The sequence below is a fragment of the Sapajus apella genome, unplaced genomic scaffold (assembly GCF_009761245.1).
Source record: "Sapajus apella isolate SASKATOON/1434 unplaced genomic scaffold, GSC_monkey_1.0 scaffold1, whole genome shotgun sequence".
NCBI classification, from domain to species: Eukaryota; Metazoa; Chordata; class Mammalia; order Primates; family Cebidae; genus Sapajus; species Sapajus apella.
Window position 1 is genome coordinate 58638184 of NW_022436941.1, and position 25945 is coordinate 58664128.

General features: G+C 35.7%; 1 protein-coding gene across 6 annotated transcripts in view; it reads left to right on the plus strand.

Annotated features, from left to right (window-relative positions):
- SSBP2 (single stranded DNA binding protein 2) overlaps positions 1-25945 on the plus strand; it is a 314744-nt gene that overhangs the window by 238914 nt on the left and 49885 nt on the right. For all 6 annotated transcript variants that reach the window (XM_032276921.1, XM_032276946.1, XM_032276962.1 and 3 more), the window contains 3 exons: positions 7743-7802; positions 21993-22059; positions 22773-22843. In XM_032276921.1, the coding sequence (XP_032132812.1) occupies positions 7743-7802; positions 21993-22059; positions 22773-22843 (198 nt within the window). The remainder of the gene's footprint in view (positions 1-7742; positions 7803-21992; positions 22060-22772; positions 22844-25945) is intronic.

Genomic DNA, 25945 nt, shown 5'->3' on the forward strand with positions numbered 1-25945 from the left:
TTTTGAAATTTATTTTATTTCAGCATTTACATTTTTATTTTTTTTTTTTAGTTTGGCAAATCAAGAGCGTATGCTAATTAGTGCATTATGTGCAAATTAGCTGGCTCACCTGAAATACCACTACTTTTTCACCTTTCATGTTTGAGTGGTAACTAAAGAATTCCACATTAAGTATTTAATAAATGGTTGCACAGTTGCTGGGGTCCTGAGAGGAAGTGCCAAATCAAGCAATTTATTTATGTACCACATACTTCTTATGACCAACTGACCATAAATGTGACAGGTACATAAGTGTGTGTACCTGCCATTATTCTAAAGGTATTTCTGTAGCAGAGTGTTATAAAGAAAAGAAGACTAAGTTGAGAAATTTGGTCTTTGTTTTTCTTTTATATAAAATAAAGAGGATGATCTAGTAAGCTTTAAAAAGTTAAACTTCCTTCTTCAACATGTTTCTAAAAGGCATATTGAAATAAAATTGCATAAGTAATATTTTATTATAAATGTGTAATACAGAACTTGCAAGACTTCAAGTGAGTAATTTTGTGAAGTAAGAAGTCTTTTGTTAAGTAAATGGTCACTTTGCTAAATTGTTTTGTAAGTTTATATTTTCTTAAACCTGGTAATTACATATTTCTTTCAGTCAGGTAAAAAGTTTTGGCAGAACGCTGTGGCTCACACCTGTAATCCCAGCACTTTGGGAGTCATAGGCAGGCGGATCACCTGAGGTCAGGAGTTCAAGGTCAGCCTGGCCAACATGGTGAAACCCTGTCTCTACTAAAAATACAAAAATTAGCTAAGTGTCGTGGCACACACCTGTAGCCCCAGCTAGTCGAGAGACTCAGGCAGGAGAATCGCTTGAACTCAGGAGGTTGAGGTTGCAGTGCACCAAGATTGTGCTACTGCACTCCAGCCCGGGCAACAGAGTGAGACTCCATCTCAAAAAAGGAAAAAAAAAAGTTTTAGCCGGGTGCGGTGGCTCAAGCCTGTAATCCCAGCACTTTGGGAGGCTGAGGCGGGTGGATCACGAGGTCAAGAGATCGAGACCATCCTGGTCAACATGGTGAAACCCCGTCTCTACTAAAAATACAAAAAATTAGCTGGGCATGGTGGTGCGTGCCTGTAATCCCAGCTACTCAGGAGGCTGAGGCAGGAGAATTGCCTGAACCCAGGAGGCGGAGGTTGCGGTGAGCCGAGATCACGCCATTGCATTCCAGCCTGGGTAACAAGAGCGAAACTCCGTCTCAAAAAAAAAAAAAAAAAAAAAAAGTTTTAAAACGTCAAAGTTTTCAAATTTAGAAGCTAATTTCACATGAATAATTTTATCCTCAAAAAACTCCAAAGTTACTTTAAATTAGATAAGTCCTGTATAATTGTGTGTTTTAGAATGGTACCTCAGATTTCTAAGCTTTCTGATGTGTAAACTGTCCTAAATGTTAATTTGTTCACTCTAATGAAATTAGTGTTATTCTTTTCTTCATCACTGATTGTTTTAAATTGTGCTTATAAAATAAGAGACAGAATATAGAAAATGCTTAGCGATTGACATTTTAGAGGGTTTTTCTTTTTGGTTTTCACTTTTTTGTTACTAATTTATACTGAAAGACTAAGATTTGAAGAATTTTTAAAGCCAAGATGAGATATAATGAGATATAAAGTGAAATATAATGAGATATAAGGTGATTTATACATTGCTACATCAATTTTAGTTATTCTAAGAAATGTTGGCCTTATTTTAAGGATCAATTACCTTGTCATTAAGATAGTTGTTGCTCTGATAGTATTTTGTTTTCTTTCCTCTAAAATGGAGTTCCTTCATATCAGAGTATGTACATGATACTAAAGCGTGCTAAATCCACTATGATAAATAGTATAAATAAAGTGCTGATGAAGTAGGGGAAATGAAGCCTATAGAAGTTCTTTAAAGAGAAAGGGATGTTCCAAAACTGGCCATTGGGGAATTAATAGAAATTTTCTTGGCAGAGAAAGGAGAGTACAGTATAATCTCAAGGAATAGAGAATATTTTGGTGTTGGGGAATCATATTTATATGGGATTTTTAGATTTTGTTGACAATGTTAGAAAATATTAACAAAATTAACATTTGAGTAATGTGTCATTTAAGATGTACAGTTTTATCATATACATCTTAAAAGTAGTTAGGGCTAAAAATAGTTTGTATCACTTGTAATTTCAGGTAAATAGTTAATAAAAAAAGTTTCATTAAGGAGCCTGGGACCTTCAGAAAGAAAAGACTTGGACTGAGGGATCTACCTTTAGGTAACATGAGGATGAGAAAGAGCTGGTTCCTTCTAATTCTTAGGGGATTGAGATAAAAAGCTAAGGGCCTATGAAAGATTAAAATAAGGAGAGGCAAAACTACTGCTTTTGTGTTAGCAGAAAGGACAAGAAATAAAGGAAAACGGAAGTCTAAAATTCTGTGAATAATTCTTCATATAATAGAGAAATAATTATTTAAAACATAATGGCATCCATTCTGAAGTAAATTATGATTCTAAATGGTGTAATTTTTTCTCCAGAAGACTAGTTGGAGGAAATGAGCTGAACATTTGGTTTGTGTTTCCATTATTCTTTTCTTTCATTTTGTCACCAAATATTTATTGATTATCTTTGCTTCATATATATTTTTATTTCTTCTACTTTGGGTTATCACATTTATTTTAGGCTGTTTTAATTTGGGCTGCTATAATAAAATGCCATAGATGAGGAAACTTAATCAACAAAAATTTATTCTTTGGAGTTCCGAAGGCTGGGAAGTCCAAAATCAAAGTGCCAACCAATTTGACTCCTGGTGAGGGCCCTCCTCCTGGCTTGCAGATAGCTGTAATACTCACATGACAGAAAGAAAGATATCTCTCTTGTGCCTCTTTTTATAGGAGTACTTATCCCATTTATGAGGGCTCCACCCTCATGACTTAATTAGCTCTCAAAGGTCCCACCTCCAAATACTGTCACATTGGAGATTAGGGTTTTAACTTAGGAATTTTATGGAGACATAAACATTCAGTCCATAGCATACAGAGATAACTAGAACATTTAGAAATGAGAATTTATACCTATAAATGTAGTTTCCATATGTCAGAGTACTAACTATGCTACCCAATTTCTCTTATAAAGTAAATAAGCTTACCTATGAGTTTTTCCTAATTTGGAAACTGTTTTAAAAGCATAGCCTTGATCTTCAGTATTCATAGCACTACATGTTCTATCAAATAGGGATGATGTAATATGACTTTTGAGGAAAGACACCAGATTGAAATATTATTTTCTCTGGGTTTTTATTGATACTTGCCATTTGGTGAAGAGAACATTCTATTTGTCTCAGATTAGTGGACCGATGTAGAAAACAGTTTTTATAGAAAATTGTTTCTCCTATTAATTACAAGACTATGAACCTTGAAAAATCCTAATCAGAGGGCAGTCATCTTTATCTGCTTTGTTCACTGATATATCTAGCCACTTAGAACAGTGCCTTTGTGAGTGTTTAATAAATATTTGATGAGCGGGACGTGATGGTTCATACCTGTAATCCCAGCATTTTGGGAGGTCAAGGCAGGAGAATCACTTGAGCCCAGGAGTTTGAGATGAGCCTGGGCAACAGAGCGAGACCCTGTCTCCACAGTTTTTTTTTTTTGGATGCTCAGGTATGGTGTTGTATACCACACCTGTAGTCCCAGTTTCTCAGGAGGCTGAGGTGGGAGGATTGCTTGAGCCTGGGAGGTTGAGACTGCATGGAGCCGTGATCATGGCACTGTACTCCAGCCTGTGCAACAGAGTAAGACCCTGTGAATCAATCTATATCTACATCAATATCAATATATCTATATCTATCTATATCTATGTTTTATTCATTCAAACATATATATATATATGTTGTTTTTGAATGAACAGATTTCTGCCATATTTTCTCATTGATAAGTATAGCTTTTTTATTCTCCTAATTGACCTTTAATCTGACACAACAAAGATTTTTTTGTTGTTTTTTGGGATATTTAATCTTCAGGTTTTTCCTTTTCTCTACAAAACATGGTAATAATTTTCTTCAGCTCCTCAATAAAAATGGTTTGTGCCTTAAAAACGTATGCCTTTATCCCCACTCCCTGCCTCACCCACACACACTTCAAATATGTATAGCTATCTCCATTATACTAATCTTTATATTTAAATGTAATACTGAAAATAATTAACAGAATCATGGGTCCCTTATTTTGAAAAAGACTTTAGAAATCACCTGGTTCAAATCTCTCATTTTAAGATTGAGAAAACTAAAGCCCTGAAAGATTATTGGCTCAGGGACACTGCTAATTAATAGAGGTACAAAAACTAAAACCCAGGTCCTTGACTCCCAGTCAAATGTTATTTCCACACACATTACAAATAATTCTTTCTGGGGAAGGCTTTTTTCCAGTTAAAATACTGTTTCACCATCATGATACCTTCAGACAAGTATTTGATACTCGAACTTAAACAGAAAAAAGAATGTTCCCCCAAACATAAAGGGTAAACACATTTTAAGAACCAAAGACTCTTTTTTGTCTGTTGTGTTGTGTTGTTTTGTGTTGTTTTATTTTGTTTTGAGACAGTCTTTCTATGTCACCCGGATGGAGTGCAGTGGTGCAATCTTGGCTCACTACAACCTCTGGGTTCAAGTGATTCTCCTGCCTCAGCCTCCCACGTAGCTGGGGTTACAGGTGTGCGCAACCAAGCCCAGCTAATTGTTTTTATTTTTAGTAGAGATAGCATTTTGTCATGTTGGCCAGGCTAGTCTCAAACTCCTGCCCTCAAGTGATCTGCCTACCTCGGCCTCCCAAAGTGCTGGGATTACAGGCATAAGCCACCTCGCCCAACCCAAAGACTCCTGAAGCACCTGTTCTCAAATTGCTAAAACAGGAAATACTGACATGTCTTTCAATAGATATAATTTACATTAGCATAATCTCTGACAGATTAGCATTTTACCATAAAATAATTAAAATTTGTGTTAATATTTTGAATTTCATTTGAAAGCAAATTGACTTCTAAATAGTGAAGTACAGATATTACTGCACATTTGCTAGTATGCAAACTCTTTTGGATTCTGTTGCCGTGTCTACACAGCTAATTCACTAGGCAGTTGAGGAGTTAGGTGGTTACCTAGATAAGGTAAGGATCAATCTGAATATTAAACCATATGTTGTAATAGCACTAATTTTATATTAAAAATACTTTAACCATAGTGATCTTTATGTTTCAGGTAAAAGTAGTAGTTTTAGCCATATTAACTGATTGTTTTATCTTTTTGTGTTTTAATTGTGTAGATATAGATTAGAGTTTATAAGTGGTTTTCTTTTTTTTGCCTCCAAAAAACCACACAAATTTGAACTTCTTAAAGGAAAACATATAAGAGCAAATAAATGGACTAAAAACAGAATCTGTCTCTTTCTCTTGAGCTCATGTTGTCGTAACCTGCAGGTCCCTAGCTAGCCACATGCACTGACCCTCCCTCACAGCAGCCTCTTCCTAGGTAGGAAGGTATAGACAGTTCATTAACATACATTCATTCACAATGCCATCCATTTGGGGAAAAAAAATTCTCCTTTCACATATTCCATTAAATTAACACTATAACACTATATCATCTTCTTACATTCAGATAAACACACAAATCTCAAGTGTTCGATTTCAAGTGAGGCACTTGTAAATATTTATCTCAACCTTTGACATTTGGTAGTATTTTTCACAAAATTTTACCTTCTATTCTACTAAAGAGCAGTTTTATTACAGACAAAAATTATTAGTAACCCATTTTTATTTCTCCATGTTTGAAAACTAAATTGATACTATATTTTGAATTAATGAATATATCATAAAACATCATTTTGTAAAAGAAAGACAGCCATTACAAACCAATGACACAATATTTATTAAATTTTTAAAATGAATACAGAATTTAAAAGACAGCTTCATAGGTGAAATTAGGTGATATAGAAAGGAAAGAGAAAAATAACAGAGAGAGTGTGAATATTAGAACAAGCTTCTAGCTGACAGTACATAACTAACTTACCCAATTTACGATAGAGTTTCAAAATGATAAATGAGAGACAACTTTAATCAAATATGTGAAAACTAAATATTTTTTAAATCGACTTTGTTAAAATTGGAAAATCTACTTAAGTTTTATCAGCTGGAGGTTACAATACTACCTGAATAATCTACTGTTTCTGTCCATATAAAATGAACTCCTGGGAGCACATTTACACATAAGAACACAGTGAGCAAAAAGCCAAATTGCTTGCTTAATTGTGAAGTTTCTTTTGTTGGTTTGTCAGACTCTGCAAAAGATACCATAGGAAAAATCTATGCACCATTACCTAGGACTTTATTTTTCAGAGGCCCCTTTTAAAACAGCTCTGGAAAACATGAGTAGCCATGTCTTCCAAGCCTAATTTCTAAAAATATTTGTAGAAAATACATTCTACATGTAGGATTTAATTATGTAAAGCACTATAAATGTGATGTCCCCAAACCTTTGTCTATTTACTATATATTAATTCTTAATTTATATTAATTCATTCTTACTATCTTAATATTCAACCCTTTAGATTTGATATTTGCTTATATTACATGTAAGGAACATCTTACATTTAAGTAATTATATGGTGAGATGTAATTAAACAAAATTATAGTTTTTCTGTTGTTTCTAGAAAAATAATCAAATTTTAAATAATTTAATAAACTTATAAAATTTGGGGGCCTAAGTCTGAATGATCAAAAATGGTCTCCTTCTACCTAAACATTTCACTAAAATGTTGCTTTTAGGATATTTTTCAGACAATTTCTGGACTGACAGATTCAGTACATCTTAGGAGCCTCTGATTCATCCAACAACATACATTAACTTGACTTTTAATATAAGACCATTTTTTCTTTTGTTAAAAATATATACTTTATAATCACCTAGGGTCAAAATATGCAAAGAAATTTCAACTTTAAAATTTGTAGTCAATTATTTATTTATTTATTTATTGGTCAAAATTTTTTTTAAAGAAACAACATCTTACTGCGTTGCCCAGGCTGGAGTGCAGTGGCTATTTACAGGCATGGCCATCATGCACCACAGCCTCTAACTGTTGAGCTCAAGTAATCCTTCTGCCTCAGCCTCTTGAGTAGGTGAGACTATAGGTGTGTGCTGACACACCCACAGAGTCAGTTTTGAGCTATAAGAAACTCGTGACTTTTTTGACTACAAATGACCCTTGGAAAAGAAATTTGTTTATCATTTTAAACAAAGCTATAAAAGAAAAGATGGAATTTGGCAACCTTAAAATTATTAAAGGAATTGGTAACCAAACCCAACAATTCAATCAAAAGTATCTATTTAGAACCTAATAACAGGCAGTAAGCTACCTCTGGAGGTCCTTTTTAAGATTAAATTGTCTGCTGCTTAACCTTATTTTTGCCGTTAGATGTTATTGCCTTAATAATTCACATTTTAAAAATATTTTGCTATATTTAGTCAGCTTTTATGTTTATTTTCTTTGGAAAATTTTCTAGATATTCTATAAAGTGAATAATGACATGGTAATTTTTCTTAGAAGAATTTACTATAATGAAAGCAGCCCAAAGTACATTGATTTGTGATTTGATTTATTCTAAAATTTTTTTAAGTAGTTTATTTTCAGATCTATATTTTACATTGTACTGTTTTTTGTTTTGTTTGTTTATTTGTTTGTTTTACTTCAATAGCCTTTTATGTCACCTCGGTACCCTGGAGGTCCAAGGCCCCCATTGAGGATACCTAATCAGGTAAGATTTATGTGCTATTTAAGTTTTTTGTAAGAATCTTGAAAATGTCACATATATTTATTTATTCTATAAAAATATGAACTTATCCTTTTTCTGTCCCATTTAATGCTATTTCTAGTCATATATCATCTGCTTCAAGGATTGGCAAACTACAGCTCATAAGCTGGCTGTTTTTTGTAAATAAAGTTTTATTGAAAAGCAGCCACACAGATCTATTTATGTATTTTCTGTGGCTACTTTTACACTACAATACAGATTTAAGTGGTCATGGTAGAGACCATATATGCCCAGCAACCTTAAAATATTACTATTTGGATCTTTACAGAAAAAAAGTTTGCTTGTTCTTGGAGTCTACCTTACACTTTGAACCTAATTTTTAAAAATTACATAATTTTGGTAAATGCTGATTATCCTCCCTTTTAAAGAATGACAATAAAGTTTTCCATGAACATACTTTTGTTTACTTTCATATAATATGCTTTCAATATCATGGCTCTAACATTCGTTTACCCAATTATGATGACAGATTAGGCAAATTATTAGCTGCTTCTAGAAGAGTTGAATCTATTAATAAATATTTAACAATAAATCTTCCAACATTTTAATCTACAAGAGTGCTACAATTTCATAATGTTTTGTTCTCAGATAGCTTTTTATTAATACCATAATTATTTGCTGAAAAGGATAAAATATAATTTTTACTCACGAGGAGCTTATAGTTTAGTTTTAGGATATAGGCAATGTGCATGTATGTAACCCAAGAAGAAGTTAAATGCTTAACACTATGGAATACTTGTGTCAAGATAATCATCTTGTAACTTTCTCTAGTGCTGTTATTTGTATACCTAGCTTTATCCCATATTTAAACCCCATAATCACAATAAATTATCTTTTTCATTCTTATCCTCTCTCCATTTCCACTTTCTTCCCTACCAAAAATGGAACAAGAAAGTTAAACTACTAATTTACTTGACAGCAGCGGAGTTCTGCTTCTCCTCTCCTGTTACTGAAATTATGCTGTCTTTGAGGTGTCTCAGTCTGCTGGTGCTCTCTGCGTCTAGCGTACAGCAGAAAGTGCTAGCAACCCAGATTCACCCCCAGGGGAGACCTTTCAGCAGGAAGCAGTGCTGGGTCATCTCATGATAACAGTGCTTGGCAGTCCTCCTCACATGAGCAGCCGGAGCATTTTTCTCCTAGTACTGAATCTGCATTCAGTACATCGGGCCAGGGAACATAGCATGAAATAGGAAAGGGAAATGCACAGATGCCAAGTGTTACAACATAAGGGAATTTTATTTTCTGTGTGGGTGAACCTGTATATATTGACTTTCTGGGATGATGGAAATATTTTATACCTGCATTATCATATGCAGTAGTTTTAGTACTTTGAGCACTTGAGATAGGACTAGTATGAGTGAATAACTAAATTTTAATTAAATTAATTAAATTTAAATAGCTGCATGTGGTAAAAGACTATTAATTTGAACAGCCTAGTTGCAGTGGTTGAAATATAGAAAAAAGAAAAGTATAAACATATATGTCAAATGGTGAGTTGTGCTATGGACACAAACATCTTCCTACACTAAATTTAATATCCTTTGTGTTGATATTGTCATTTTAGAGAAATAAAATGACAGTGGTGTGTTTAAAAGGACCTAAATATCTAGCATCTTAGGTCTAAAGGCCAGCAACATATAATTGAGAAGTTTGCTTAGACTTTCTGGGCTTTGGTTTTCTTACCTGTAAAATGGGAATGGACTTGAGTGTTCCTAAAGTCTTTTCTAGTTCTGATATTTGTTGATTAAATGATTCTACTTCATTTTATATCATTGGAGGTCCATAAAATATTTGGTACATCAAAATTGTTACTGAATTAAATCTTAAAAGCATTGAGAAATTCACCATTTTTTTTAATCATCAATGAGCATTTATATAATGGTAGTCAAGGCATACCTCATTTTACTATGCTTCACAGATTTGTTTGTTTGTTTATTATACTTTAAGTCCTGGGGTACATGTGCAGATCAAGTTTGTTACATAGTTATACACATGCCATGGTGGTGGTTTGCTGTATCTGTCACCCCGTCGTCTACATTAGGTATTTTTCCTAATGCTATCCCCCCATAGTCCTCCACCTCCTGCTATTCCTCCCCTAGCCCCCCATCCCCAATGTCCCAGTGTATGGTATTCCCCTCCCTGTATCTGTGTTTTCTCATTGTTCAACATCCACTTAGGAGTGAGAATATGAGGTGTTTGGTTTTCTGTTCTTGTGTCAGTTTATTTAGAATGATGGATTCCAGTTTCATCCATGTCCCTGCAAAGGACATGAACTCATTCTTTTTTATGGCTGCATAGTATTCCATGGTGTGTATGTGCCACATTTTCTCTACCCAGTCTATCATTAATGGGCATTTGGGTTGTTTCCAAGTCTTCGCTATTGTGAACAGTGCCACAGTAAATATATATGTGCAAGTTTCTTTATAATAGAATGATTTATAATACTTTGGGTATATACCCAGTAATAGGATTGCTGGATCAAATGATATTCCTAGATCCTTGAGGAATTGCCACACTGTCTTCCACAATGGTTGAATTAATTTACACTCCCACCAACAGTGCAAAAGCATTCCTATTTCTCCACATCCTCTCCAGCATCTGTTGTCTCCAGACTTTTTAATTATCACCATTCTAACTGGTGTGAGGTGGTATCTCAATGTGGTTTTGATTTGCATTTGTCTAATGACCAGTGATGATGAGCTTTTTTTCATATGTTTGTTGGCTGCATAAATGTCTTGTTTTGAAAAGTGTCTGTTTATATCCTTTGCCCACTTTTTGATGGGGTTGTTTTTTTCTTGTAAATTTGTTTAACTTCTCCATAGATTCTGGATATTAGCCCTTTGTTAGATGGGTAGATTGCAAAAAATTTTTCCCATTCTGTTGGTTCACTCTTTTGATAGTTTCCTTGGCTGTGCAGAAGCTCCTAAATTTAGTTAGATCCCATTTGTCTACTTTGGCTTTTGTTACCATCGCTTTTGATGTTTTAGTCATGAGGTCCTTGCCCATGCCTATGTTCTGAATGGTATTGCCTAGGTTTTCTTCTAGAGTTTTTATGGCATTAGGCCTCATGTTTAAATCTTTAATCCATCTAGAGTTAATTTTTGTATAAGGTGTGAAGAAGGAATCCAATTTCAGCTTTCTGCATATGGCTATTCAGTTTTCCCAACACCATTTATTAAGTAGGGAATCCTTTCCCCATTGCTTGTTTTTGTCAGGTTTGTCAAAGGTCAGTTGGTTATAGTTGTGTGGTGTTCTTTCTGAAGCCTCTGTTCTGTTTCATTGTTCTATATCTCTGTTTTGGTACCAGTATCATGCTGTTTTGAGTACAGTAGCTTTGTAATATAGTTTGAAGTCAGATAGCATGATGCCTCCAGCTTTGTTTTTGTTTGTTTGTTTGTTTGTTTGTTTTGTTTGTTTTTTGCTTAGGATTGTCTTAGCCGTGTGGGCTCTTTTTTGGTTCCATATGAAGTTTAAGGTGTTTTTTTCCAATTCTATGAAGAAAGTTATTGGTAGCTTGATGAGGATAGCATTGGATCTATAAATTACTTTGGGCAGTATGGCCATTTTCGTGATATTGATTCTTTCTAACAGTGAGCATGGAATGTTCTTCCATCTGTTTGTGTCCTCTCTTATTTCCTTGAGCAGTGGTTTGTATTTCTCCTTGAAGAGTTCCTTAACATCCCTTGTTAGTTGTATTCCTAGGTATTTTATTCTCTTTGTAGCAATTGTGAATGGGAGTTCACTCCTGATTTGGCTCTGTGTTTGTCTGTTATTGGTGTATAGGAATGCTTGCTATTTTTGCACATTGATTTTATATCCTGAGACTTTGCTAAAGTTGCTTATCAGCTTAAGGCGATTTTGGGCCGAGGCAATGGGTTTTTCTAAATATACAAGCATGTCATCTGCAAACAGAGACAATTTGACGTCCTCTTTTCCTATTCAAATACCCTTTGTTTCTTTCTCTTGCCTGATGGCCCTAGCCGGAACTTCCAATACTATGTTGAATAGGAGTGGTGAGAGAGGGCATCCTTGTCTTGTGCCAGTTTTCAAAGGGAATGCTTCCAGTTTTTGCTCATTCAGTATGTTATTGGCCGTGGGTTTGTCATAAATAGCTCTTATCATTTTGAGGTACAATCCATCGATACCTACTTTATTGAGAGTTTTTAGCATAAAGGGCTCTTGAATGTTGTCAAAGGCCTTCTTGGCATCTATTGAGATGATCATGTGGTTTTTGTCGTTGGTTCTGTTTATGTGATGGATTTATAGATTTGTGGATGTTGGACCAGCCTTACATCCCTGGGATGAAGCTGACTTGATCGTGATGGATAAGCTTTTTGATGTGCTGTTGGATTTGGTTTGCCAATGTTTTATTAAAGATTTTTGCATCAATGTTCATCACGGATATTAGCCTGAAATTTTCTTTTCTAGTTGCATCTCTGCCAAGTATTGTTATCAGGATGATGTCAGTCTCATAAAATGAGTTAGGGATGATTCCCTCTTTTTTTATTGTTTGGAATAGTTTGAGAAGGAATGGTACCAGCTCCTCTTTGTACCTCTGGTAGAATTTGGCTGTGAACCCATCTGGGCCTGGACTTTTTTTTGGTTGGTAGACTATTAATTGCCACCTCAACTTCAGACCTTGTTATGGGTCTATTCAGGAATTCAGCGTCTTCCTGGTTTAGTCTTGGGAGGGTGTGTAAGTGTCCAGGAATTTATCAATTTCTGCTAGATTTACTGGTTTATTTGCATAGAGGTGTTTGTAGTAATCTCTGATAATAGTTTGTATTTCTGTGGGATCGGTGGTGATATCCCCTTTGTCATTTTTTATTGCTTCTATTTGAATCTTCCCTCTTTTCTTTTTTGTTGGTCTGGCTAGTGGTCTATCTATTTTGTTGATCTTTTCAGAAAACCAGCTCCTGGGTTTATTGATTTTTTGAAGGGTTTTTTGTGTCTCTATCTCCTTCAGTTCTGCTCTGATCTTAGTTATTTCTTGTCTTCCGCTAGCTTTTGAATTTGTTTGATCTTGCTCCTCTAGTTCTTTTAATTGTAACATTAAGGTGTCGATTTTACATCTTTCCTCACTTCTCTGGTGGGCATTTAGTGCTATAAATTTCTCTCTAGACGCTGCTTTAAATGTGTCCCAGAGATTCTGGTATGTTGTGTCTTCATTCTCATTGGTTTCAAAGAACATCTTTATTTCATTATTTATCCAGTAGTCATTCAGGAGCAGGTTGTTCAGTTTCCATGTAGTTATGCGGTTTTGAGTGAGTTTCTTAATCCTGAGTTCTAGTTTGGTTGTACTGTGGTCTGAGAGATTGTTATGATTTCCATTCTTTTGCATTTACTGAGGAGTGATTTACTTCCAATTATGTGGTCAGTTTTAGAGTAGGTGTGATGTGGTGCTGAGAAGAATGTATGTTCTGTGGATTCGGGGTGGAGAGTTCTGTACATGTCTATTAGGTCTGCTTGGTCCAGATCTGCATTCAAGTCTGGTTATCCTTGTTAATTTTCTGTCTCATTGATCTGTCTAGTATTGACAGTGGGTTGTTAAAGTATCCCACCATTATTGTGTGGGAGTTGAAGTCTCTTTGTAGGTCATTAAGAACTTGCTTTATGTACCTGGGTACTCCTATATTGGGTGCATATATATTTAGGATGATTAGCTCTTCTTGTTGCACTGATCCCTTTACCATTATGTAATGCCCTTCTTTGTCTCTTTTGACCTTTGTTGGTTTAAAGTCTGTTTTATTGGAGACTAGGATTGCAACCCCTGGTGTTTTTTTTTCGCTCTCCGTTCACTTGGTAAATCTTCCTCCATCCCTTTATTTTGAGCCTGTGTGTGTCTTTGCATGTGAGATGGGTTTCCTGAATACAGCACACCGGTGGGTCTTGACTTTTTATCCAATTTGCCAGTCTGTGTCTTTTGATTGGGGCATTTAGCCCATTTACATTTAAGGTTAATATTGTTATGTGTGAATTTGATCCTGCCATTTTGATGCTAGCTAGTTGTTTTGCCCGTTAGTTGATGCAGTTTCTTTATAGTGTCGATGGTCTTTACAGTTCAGTATGTTTTTGCATTGGCTGGTACTGGTTGTTCCTTTCCATGTTTAGTGCTTCCTTCAGGAGCTCATGTAAGGCAGACCTGGTGGTGAGGAAATCTCTCAGCAGTTGCTTGTCCATAAAGGATTTTATTTCTCCTTCGCTTATGAAGCTTAGTTTGGCTAGATATGAAATTCTGGGTTGAAAATTCTTTTCTTTTAGGATGTTGAAAACAAAGTTTTATGGCAACCCTGCATTGAGCAAGTCAAGTGCCATTTATCCAACAGCATGTGCTCACATTGTGTCTGTGTCACATTTTGGTAATTCTTATTAAATTTTTTTCATTATTGTATCTCTTACGATGATCATTGATTTTGATGTGTTTTAGGGCGCCACAAACCATACCCATACAAGACAGTGAACTTAATCCATAACTCTGTATGTTTTGACTGCTCCACTGTCCAGCCACTCCCTGATCACTGTTCCTCTCCTCAGGCTTCCCTACTTCCTGAGACACAACAGTATTCTTGAAGTCAGGCCAATTAATAACCCTAAAATGGCCTCTAAGTGTTCAAATGAAAAGAAGAGTTGCATGTCACTCACTTTAAATCAGAAGCTAAAAATGATTACATTTAGTGAGGAAGGCATGTCAGAAGCTGAGATAAGCCAAAAGCTAGGCTTCTTGTGCCAAACAGCCATGTTAGGAATGCAAAAGAAAAGTTCTTGAAAGAAGTTAAAAGTGCTACTCCAGTGAACACAGAAATGATAAGAAAGCAAAACAGCCTTATTGCTGATAGAAGAAAGTTTTCATGGTCTGGATAGAAAATCAAACCAGTCACAATATTCCCTTAAGCCAGAGTCTAATCCAGAGCAAGGCCTTAAGTTTCTTCTATTCTGTGAAGGCTGAAAGAGCTAAGGAAGCTGCAGAAGAAAAGCCTGAAGCCAGCAGTCAGAGATTTGTTCATGAAGTTTAGGAAAGAAACTGTCTCCAGAAAATTTACTTGCAAGGTGATGCAGCAAGTGCTGATGATTCTACTGCGGAAAGTAGCCCAGAAAATCCAGCTAAGATAATTGATGAAGATGGCTACACTAAACTGTTGGAAGAAGAGCCATCTGGGACTTTCATAGCCATAGTGAGTCAATTGCTTCCTTTAGAGCTTTAAAGGACAGGCTGATTCTCTTATTAGGGGGTAATACAACTGGTGACCTTAAGTTGAAGCCAGTGCTCATGTACCATTCTGAAAATCCTTGGTCCCTTAAAAATTACACTAAATCTGGCCAGGCGCAGTGGCTCACACCCATAATCTCAGCACTCTGGGAGGCTGAGGTGTGTGGATAACTCGGGGTAAAGAGTTCAAGACCAGCCTGGCCAACATGGTGAAGCCCCATCTCTACCAAAAAATACAAAAAATTAGCTGGGCTTGGTGACATACACTTGTAGTCCCAGCTACTCGGGAGGCTGAAGTGGGAGAATTGCTTGAACCCAGGAGGCAAAGGTTACAGTGAGCCAAGATCCTACCACTGCTCCCCAGCCTGGGCAACAGAGTGAGACCTGGTCTAAAAAAAAAAGAAAATTACACTAAATCTACTCTACCTGTCCTTTATAAATTGAACAACAAAGTCTGGATGACAGTGCATCTTTTTACAGCATGATTTAATGACTATTTTAAGCCCCATGTTGAGACCTACTACTCAGAGAACAAGATTTCTTGCTTTTTTACTGCTCCTTGACAACACGTCTTATACCCATGAGTGTAAGACAACATCCATTCTGCAGCCCACGAATCAAGAAATAATTTTACTTTCAGTTCTTTTTTTTTTTTTTTTCTTTTGAGACAGTGTTTCATTCTTGTTGCCCAGTCTGGAGTGCAACGGTGCGATCTCAGCTCACTGCAACCTCTGCCTCCTGGGTTCAGGTGATTCTCCTGCCTCAGCCCTCCAAGTAGCTGAGACTACAAGGTGCTGGTGTTGGGGAAATGGGAAATGACTCTAGGTGGACAATGTTCTAACATTAGAAAATGGGCGAATTTGTGGTATGTAAATCATGCATCAGTAAAACCTTTTTAAAAATAGTGTAACCATGGACAAATTAACAGATTAGTTACATATTAAACCTTGTTTTTTTTTATCATTGAAAAGGATTAATAATAATAACTTTATAAGATTGTTATAAACATTGAATAAAATACTAAAGGACTTAGCTCAATTCCTGACACTAATGCACTGGCTCACAAGTGTATACACCATGGATATTTTGTTTGTTTTTATTAAGCACCCACATCATTAGTTTTATTTTTTTTCTGTCAGTGTGTAGATCTTTTATAAAACAAAGAATGTGGCCAGGCACGGTGGCTCACAACTGTAATCCCAGCATTTTGGGAGGCTGAGGCGTACGGATCACTTGAGGTCAGGAGTTCAAGACCAGCCTGGTCCAAAATGGTGAAACCCCATCTCTACTAAAAATGCAAAAATTAGCCAAATAAGATAGTGGATGCCTGTAATTCCAGCTACTCAGGAGGCTGGGGCAGGAGAATCACTTGAACCTGGGAGGTGGAGCTTGCAGTGAGCAAGGATCACACCATAGTACTCCAGCCTGAGTGAAAGAGCGAGACTCTGTATCAAAAAAAAAGAAGAAAGAATGGGTGCCAAAATTTGTGACTAAACAAATCTGAATGGAATACCTTTAACATATTAAAAATATATAAATAATATGTCACAGATGCATACATTTTTTCTGACATTAAAGGTTTAAAAAATGCAGCGAGTATCTCCCTTTTGATGCACAAAGCTACTATCTGGTCATCCCAAGGCTGATAAAAATGTTTTAAAAGTTAGAGATTTCACTTTTTCTACAAGACAAACAGTGATGAGTAAAGAGTTAAATTTAGATTTAAAAAAACACTCATTTTGAAAACCAATTTGATATTGGTTAAGACTTCTGTACGATTATGCTATATTTTTAAGTGGTGAACAGAAACAAGAAGGACTTCTCATTGTTCTGATATTTCAAGATAAACTAGAAACAATAAAGTTTTAAAGAAAATGGTTTATAGACAATAAAACATCATTGTCTATTATGAGACAGAAATTAAGTGTCAAAGTTCAGAGTGTATACCTCTAATCATTTGGATAATTAAAAAAAGCAAGACTCTGGCCAGGCATGGTGGTTTATACCTATAACCCCAGCACTTTGTGAGGCCAAGGCAGGAGGATTGCTTGGGGCTAGGAGTTCAAGGCCAGCCTGAGCAACATAGTGAGACCCCATCTGTATAAAAAAATAAAAATAGGCCGGACGCGGTGGCTCACGTCTGTAATCCAGCACTTTGGAGGCCAAGGCAGGCAGATTGTGAGGTCAGGAGTTCAAGACCAGCCTGGCCAAAATGATGAAACCCCATCCCTACTAAAAATACAAAAATTAGCCAGGCAGTGGCAGGTGCCTATAACCCCAGCTACTTGGGAGGCTAAGGCAGGAGAATTGCTTGAACCTGGGAGGTGGATGTTGCAGTGATCTGAGATGGCACCACCGCACTCTAGCCTGGGTGACAGATCAAGACTCCATCTCGAAAAATAAAATAAAATAATAAAAATAAAAAATTTGGTGGGTGTGGTGGCAGGCATCTGTAGCCCCAGCTACTTGGAAGGCTACAGCAGAGGATAGCTTGAGCCCAGGAATTTGTGGCTGCACCACTGCATACCACTGCACTGCAGCCTGGGCACCTGAGTGAGACCTTGTCTTTAAGAAATTAAAAAATAAAAATTAATTTTTTAAAAAGCAAGAACTTTAAGTTCACAATTGAATATAGTATCGATTAGTCATACATTTTTAGTCCTCCTCCTACATCATTTATTTATAACTTTTCACAGTGTTGGCTACTTTTTCCTCCTTGAAACTGTCCTCGGGCATTCTGAGATGTTGGTCTTAGTCTCCTTCCTAATTTCATGCCTATTCTATTTCAGTTTCTTTTTTTACTTCTTGGTATTTTAAAAGAATTAAATCTTTTATCTTCTCCCTTCTCATTCTTTGAATTCTGTTTCATTCTTATGACTTTATCACTAGTGATTCCTAAAATTGTCAGTTTAAACCCTGTTGCTTTTATTCCTTCAACAAATATTTATTGTTCTGTGACAGTAGACACTATAGATAGAGTCCCTGCTTTTGTAGAGCTTACAGTCTGGAGATACAGAGAAGAAAACAAGTCATCGTAGTATTTAAGTTCTATGAAAATGAGGCATATGATCCTATAAAAACACATGGGCCAGGTGTGTTGGTTAACTCCTGTAATCCCAGCACTTTGGGAGGCTGAGGTGAGCAGATCACAAGGTCAGGAGATCAGTACCATTCTGGCTAACATGGTGAAACCCCGTCTCTACTAAAAATACAAAAAAAGTGGCCGGGCATTGTTGCATGTGCCTGTAGTCCCAGATACTTGGGAGGTTGAGGCAGGAGAATTGCTTGAACCCGGGAGGGAGAGGCTGCAGTGAGCTGAGGTCGCATCACTGCACTCCAGCCTGGGCAACAGAGCAGACTTTGTCTCAAAAACAACAGCAGCAAAACACACACACACACACACACACACACACACACACACACACTCCTTACTTTCTCTGCATGCCAGGACATGGGGGATGTGGAGAAGAGAGCCATGCAGAGATGGCAAGATGAAGTGGCCGGTGTGGTTGGAAGACTGCTTATATTGAACAAATAAATACATTGATTGAATAAATAAGTAATTACATTGAGGAGTAATAAATAATTAACATAGGCCAGGTTTCCCACTGTTGAAGAAAATATTTGCAAACCTAGAAAGGAAGAAAGCTAAAAATAATCCTGAAGTGTCAGATTGGAATTGGAGTTGTTGATTTGATGATGGAAAGCATGCATTTATGGTAGGTGTATATGCTATACACACACAAACAGATATAGAATTAGTCATAGGTGTGTATGTGTGCATATATGCGTGTACATATACACCTGCATAGATTTTCAAGCTCGGAGAGAGCCTAAAAATGATCCACCCAAGTAACAAGAACACCCTGAGAAGCAAGATTTTTATGCCTAAGTTCTGTCCTCCACTAAAAGGAATTAGGGCCTTTGGAGAAAGGGCTCATTCCAAGGCTAAGTCAGAAGAAGGTGAACCTGGAACATCTGATGCCATAAAGTAAGGAAATGCTCAAAGATGAATGTGGGTATGTTATAACACACACACAACACATGCACAACACACACACACACACACACACACACACACACACCCCTGAAAGCCTTCTCACTAGCCAAATCTGAGATAATTTGAATATGGAAATGATGATACCAATAGATTACAACCCATTGAAAAATATAGAAATCTATGACTAAATAAGTGATTAAGGAAAGCATGTCCTTATAACACCAACTAATACATATAAAAAGAATGATGGACATGGAATATCTCTATTTGACAACTATCATAGTGGTTAGGAGTTGTTAGTGGAGGCCACAGCTGATGGGTTGATAAAGGATTGATGAGAAATGGGATATTGGCAATCTCAGAATAGTGCTTATACTAAAAGTAAATAGTTACAAAGGGAAAAAATAATGACCTTATTGTGTTGAAACCCGCAAACAGCAACATATTCAGATGATAAAGATTACCATCACCAGTAGTAAGATAAATCATCATTTTCCCTGTGATGTGATGCACTTAGAAAGGCATAGCATCATTTCTCTGGTATTCCTGCTAAGAAAAGATGACTTGAGTCTAGGTCATAAAGAAACATCAGACACAATGCTGTAGAATTTAAGGCCTGTTCTCTTTAAAATTGTTGAGGACATGGTAAGTAGGGATAGACTGGACATAGATAGGAACAGTAGGAATTATTCCTGCTTAGAAGAACATGAAGAGACAGGATAACTAAATGTAACATGTCTTCCCTGATGTTCTGATATCAGAAAGGAAGAAGAAACATTATTGAGACAAATGCAAAATTAAATGAGGTCTTGGACTTGGATAGAAATGTTGCTGTCAATGTTGATTTCCTGACTTGAAAGGCTATATGGTGGTTATATAGGAAATATTCCTGTTGGGATACTTTGCAGTGTTTCGGAGTAATGAGGTATCATGTCGTCAACTTGCTATTAAGTAGTTCTGAAAAAGATTTATGATAATAGGTATATATTTGTAGAGAGAGAGAGAAAGGTAGAAAGGCTGATAGGGCAGATGCAGTAAAAAATGTTAAAGTTGGCAATCTGAGTCAAGGTATGTGAAAATTCTTTGTGCAGTTTCTGGAAGTTTGAAATTACACATGTGAAATTATACATGTGTGTGCACACACACATGAAATATGTGTGCACACACATGTATACACACACATATATATACACACACAGTCTGGGATAATTCCTTTGTGTGTGTGTATGTGTGTATACATGCACAATTATTCAATCAGTTCCTTTCTTTGTTCAGTATGACTTGTATATGTATCTATATATATATATATGTATATATATATATATATATATACACACATACAAATGGAAGGAGGACTTATCCCAAATTGAGGCTACAGGAAATAATTTTGTTAGGAAGTGATTCCTAAACTGAGATCTAAAGGATGGAAACAATAATGACTAAAGGGTCTATGAGCCCTCTAAGAGGAGAGTTTTTTTCAGTTTAGTTTTTATTTTGTTTGTTTTTAGTGGTTGGCATTTAGAGATTGTTAATGCATGAATAGGAAAAAAAAAAAAAAAAAAAACCTGAAAGAAGTTTGGTATGGCTGGAAGTTAGAACATGAGTGTGGCAGTGGCAAGAAACTAGGCTGGAGAGGTAAGACAGGAACAGATAATGTAGTAGGATCTCAAGAAATCTGTATTTGGTATGCTCATAAGCAAAAATATTGAACAATTACAAAAATGGCTTGGGAAATGGAAGCTATCTACCACATCCCAAGTGATAACAATTAAGGAAGCAGTTCTGATCTGGCCATGTAAATTATTTAATGTTAAATTTCACTTTAAATAGTTGAATATGTTAACTAATTCGATAAGACTTTCATGCTTTAAGTTAAATTAGTAAATTTTTATGGCAATTCTCACCAGTTGTCAGGATTTTGTATAAATGTGTATGTTTATATACTTAAAAGATCAGTAGGTTTAAATCATTTATACCTTAATCCAGCTTTTTTTTTTTTTTTTTTTTGAGATGGAGTTTCGCTCTTGTTACCCAGGCTGGAGTGCAATGGCGCGATCTCGGCTCACCGCAACCTCCGCTTCCTGGGTTCAGGCAATTCTCCTGCCTCAGCCTCCCGAGTAGCTGGGACTACAGGCACGCGCCACCATGCCCAGCTAATTTTTTGTAGTTTTAGTAGAGACGGGGTTTCACCATGTTGACCGGGATGGTCTTGATCTCTTGACCTCGTGATCCACCTGCCTCAGCCTCCCAAAGTGCTGGGATTACAGGCTTGAGCCACCGCGCCAGGCCCTTAATCAGCTTTAAGTGCTGCCGAGACAACTGTTAGAAGGTTATGATTCAGTATGTATCCCAGCACAAAACAAACCCTGCTATGTTCATACCTACCTTTGTCAGTTCTACTTTCCTTTTTCCATACACCCAAATTGCTTAATTTATTTTTAAGTATTATTTTTCTAAATAATTTCTTAGGGAAAATGTGACTTCAAAGCAATTTTCATTGGTCGCTTTGCATTTTCTTCCTGTTGCTATGTAATCTCAAATGAGTAAGATATTCTGTAGAAAAAGGTAATGTACATGTAAGAAGCAAAATTAGTTATTTCAGTATTCATAGTAAATTAATTTTTGGAAAAGGCAAAATACTTCTCAGGAAGAAATAGCACAGTTTTTGCATAGATTTTTGCTCTCTCAAAGTACTTATTTTATTTGCCACAAAATTGGACAAAGTAGAATCTTTTTAGAACTAAGAACTTACTTAAGGCATATAAACCTGCAAAACTTATAAATGAATGTGAAGTATAAGAAATCTTGCTATATGCTCAAATGCATTCTTGTAATTATCATACAAGTATTTAAAAGGGAATTGTTAAAGTAGTTATTTTATAAATATTTACAATGTTGCTCTTTCTTTTTCTTAATAAATTGCTAGGCACTTGGAGGTGTCCCAGGAAGTCAGCCATTACTCCCCAGTGGAATGGATCCAACTCGACAACAAGGTGACTACTCTAAAGTAAAAGGGAAATTGATGTGCAGAACCATAAAGGAAATCTTTAAGGAAAATTGTATGTGTATAAGTAAATCTCCTATAGTTACACCAGTTGCATTTTTCTAGGTAACATGGCCAAATGACTTATATTTCCAGCTCATTTAATTATGCATGATAGTGAGGATAGTGATAACATAAGAAAGATAATACATGAAGATCCAAAAATTCATATTTTAATTAATAATTCTAAAACCATTTACATAACATCCAACAAGCAGGAAGCTAAGTGATAATATCACTTATTATTTCCTTTGCCTTTTTCAGATAGAGGGCTTAGCCCATCTGAAAGATGAGCAGAAGGAAAGAGGGTGCTAAGCAGCAAGAGGCTAAGAATCTCAATAATCAAATCCTTCCAGAGCTACTTAGGAACTACAGATATGTAATACTCAATAGAGCATGTACTGTTCCATGGGAAGAGGAGCAAATGGTGTTATAGAATTAATTCACCACAGAATAGGAAAAAAATTTTCAGTGATGACAATAATAGAGAGTGTGGGGAGGTAGTGGTAGAGGTGGAAAAGTAGCCCGGAAGCCAAGGTAAGATGGTGTCAGTACTCAGACACTTGGTAAATGAGACAATAACACCCAGGAGGGAAGAAGCTGCTAGCCTCTGGTTTAGTATTCATGCTCATTACTTTGCTAATGTCTTCATACTTTTTTTAGGACATCCAAATATGGGTGGGCCAATGCAGAGAATGACTCCTCCAAGAGGAATGGTGCCCCTAGGACCACAGGTAAATAATCAGTGCATATTTACAATAGCAAAGACATGGAACCAACCCAAATGCCCATCAATGATAGACTGGATAAAGAAAATGTGGTACATATATACCATGGAATACTATGTAGCCATAAAAAAGAATGCGATCATGTCCTTTGCAGGGACATGGATGAAGCTGGAAACCATCATCCTCAGCAAACTGACACAGAAACAGAAAACCAAACACCACATGTTCTCACAACGAGAACACGTGGACACAGGGAAGGGAACAACACACACCAGAGCCAGTTGAGGGGGTGGAGGGCAAGCAAGTGCACTAGGACAAATCCGTAATACATGTGGGACTTAAAACCTAGATAACAGGTTAATAGGTGCAGCAAACCACCATGGCATATATATGCCTATGTAACATATGCCTATGTAACAAACCTGCACATTCTGCACTTGTATCCCAGAACTTAAATAAATAAATAATAAAACTGAACACTGGCCGGGCGCTGTGGCTCACACCTGTAATCCCAGCTCTTAGGGAGGCAGAGGCAGGAGGTTAGCTTGAGCCCAGGAGTTTGAGACCTGCCTGGGCAATATAGCAAGACCCCGTTCCCCACAAAAAGGAAAAAAACAAAAAGACAAAAAAACAAAACACTGAAAAAAAATCAATGCAGAAAGCTAGATGCTGAGCTTTTTGCCGCCTTCATATATATAAACAATGTTATTTACTGGCTGTGAAAATATGCATTTAGGCTTTATATAACATAGTTGTTAGAGTAATGAGGATATAACATTTGTGACATGCCAAATTAATATAACAACTAACCATACTTTAGCAGGGTGCTATCATTTAAGCCTTTAATTTATTTGAGAAAATACACTGTATGGAATTACATTATAATAATTACTATTCAAAAGGTAACTGTTACCCTTAGTTATGCTGAAGAGATGGTTAAGTTAAATAAAACCCAGTTGGCTGGGTGTGGTGGCACCTGTAATCTCAGCACTTTGGGATCACTTTGTAATCCCCGCACTTTGACAGGCAGACCACTTGAGGTCAGGAGTTCTAGACCAGTTTGGCCACATGTTGAAATGCCATCTCTACTGCAAATACGAAAAGTTAGCTAGGTGTGGTAGGTGGGTAATCCCAGCTACTTGGGAGGCTGAGGCAGGAGAATCACTTGAACCCGGGAGGCAGAGGTTGCAGTGAGCTGAGATCGGGCCATTGTAACAGCCTGAGCAACAGCCTGAGCAACAATAACGAAAACTCCATCTCAAAAAAAAATTTTTTAATAATAAATAAAACCCAGTTGATTGAAAATATTAAATAGTAAGTATAAAATATATTTACATAAATCTTAAAGACTGTCATTGATAATTTATTATATACAATCATATTTCTTTATAGGAAAATAATAGTAAACCCTTTAGAAATACACATTAAAATGGGTCTTACTGAACAACTATAGTATCATCAGTGTACATCAGATGTTAGCTGACTTCTCCATTAAAATTTCCCAGAAGTATACACTGAAGTTGAACCTGTCCTAGCTGTTGGTGACATTTTAAGCGTGCAGTTCCAGGATATCATGCATTTTAGCTAAAACGTTTTTTTTGTCTGTGTTGGAAAAATTGCTTGGGGTAGAAATTAATTTTAAAATGTCATTTTTCAAAGAAACCAATTTAAAATCCAGAATTTTAAATTTCTACCTCGTGGGTCAGAGATTAACATGTCATAAAGCTGGTTAAAATAATGAATTTGTTCATTTTTCCTTTCCAAGAAATAGCACTATAAGCAATACTTTTAGGAGCTTGTTTTGTATATCTACTTTTTAAAAGTTAAATTGATGTTTTGTTGTGCTCCCAACCGAGTGAAAAAATTTAAGAACTCAACACACAGATAATGTGACTTAGACCTATTTACAATAATATGTGTTGTATTGTATGTTTGTATTGTATATATGTATTGTTTCTAACCAACATATAATTATGTATATTAACTATATTGAAACATGGGGCTCATTTAGCCAGATTTTTTAGAAATGCCATATTATATGAGAACAACTACTACATATAGTTCCATGGAAAGAGGAACAAAGGGTGTCACAAAAATATATGTGGCAGCCTCAAGGCCAAAACAAAAACTATTTTATTTAGGCTTCTTGTTAATATGTTTTCTTAAGAGCTAATAAAACTCTTATTTGGATATTTAAATTATTCTTATCTATTTCTATTCATATTAGAAATGACAATACATGTTAACCAATCATCATTAAGCTATTAATAATAAGAATTTATAAGTTCCATAGGCATTTTATTGGCTAAGTATACTTTTAGTCTTTAATAAACTAAGCCAACTAATCTGGCTGTGAAAGAATTTTTTAACAGCTAGATTATTATTATTATCACTCTATTATTAGTATTAGTTTTTAATACTTCAAAAATTAGAGTCTGATTTAAGAATCAGTTTTACAGTATTTACAGTGTAGTAAATTATATAAGAAAATAAGAAAGCTATTTCTGGTAAGCTCTTATTGATGAGTTTTAATAACAATTTTATCATATATGTTAATTCTTTGGATTTTTAAAACCAGAGAGAGTGGTTTATTTCATTTGGATTGTAAGTGTTCTTACTATTTCTATATAATATGATGGATATTAAGGGTTCTGGTATGAATTTACCTCAGAAATAAGAAATGTCTACAGTAACATTTTTAAATTACAGTATAAAAAGTGTAAGGATTAAAGGAAATTATTTATACATACGTATCATGTTTAAATGAAAACAGGAGTCGTATTCATATGATGGTACAGTTTTTAAAAGTCAGGTAAAATAATTCAGAATCAGGAGAATCTTATGACATACTTATTTCATAAGACCTGGTATATAAAACATGTAAACATATGCATTATAAACTATGAAATTTGTAATGAAGGTTAGCTGTGTTTCTTGAGAGAAAATGGAAAAACAACTCTCATAACAAACATTTAATCATATAGATGCTGCCCAAGTGAAGAAGGTATCTGCCTTATTTTTAGTTGTAATGTAGAAAAATTCTCTGAAATATATCTCTATATTTATGCACAAACAAAATACACATTTCTTTTTTTATCATAGATAATG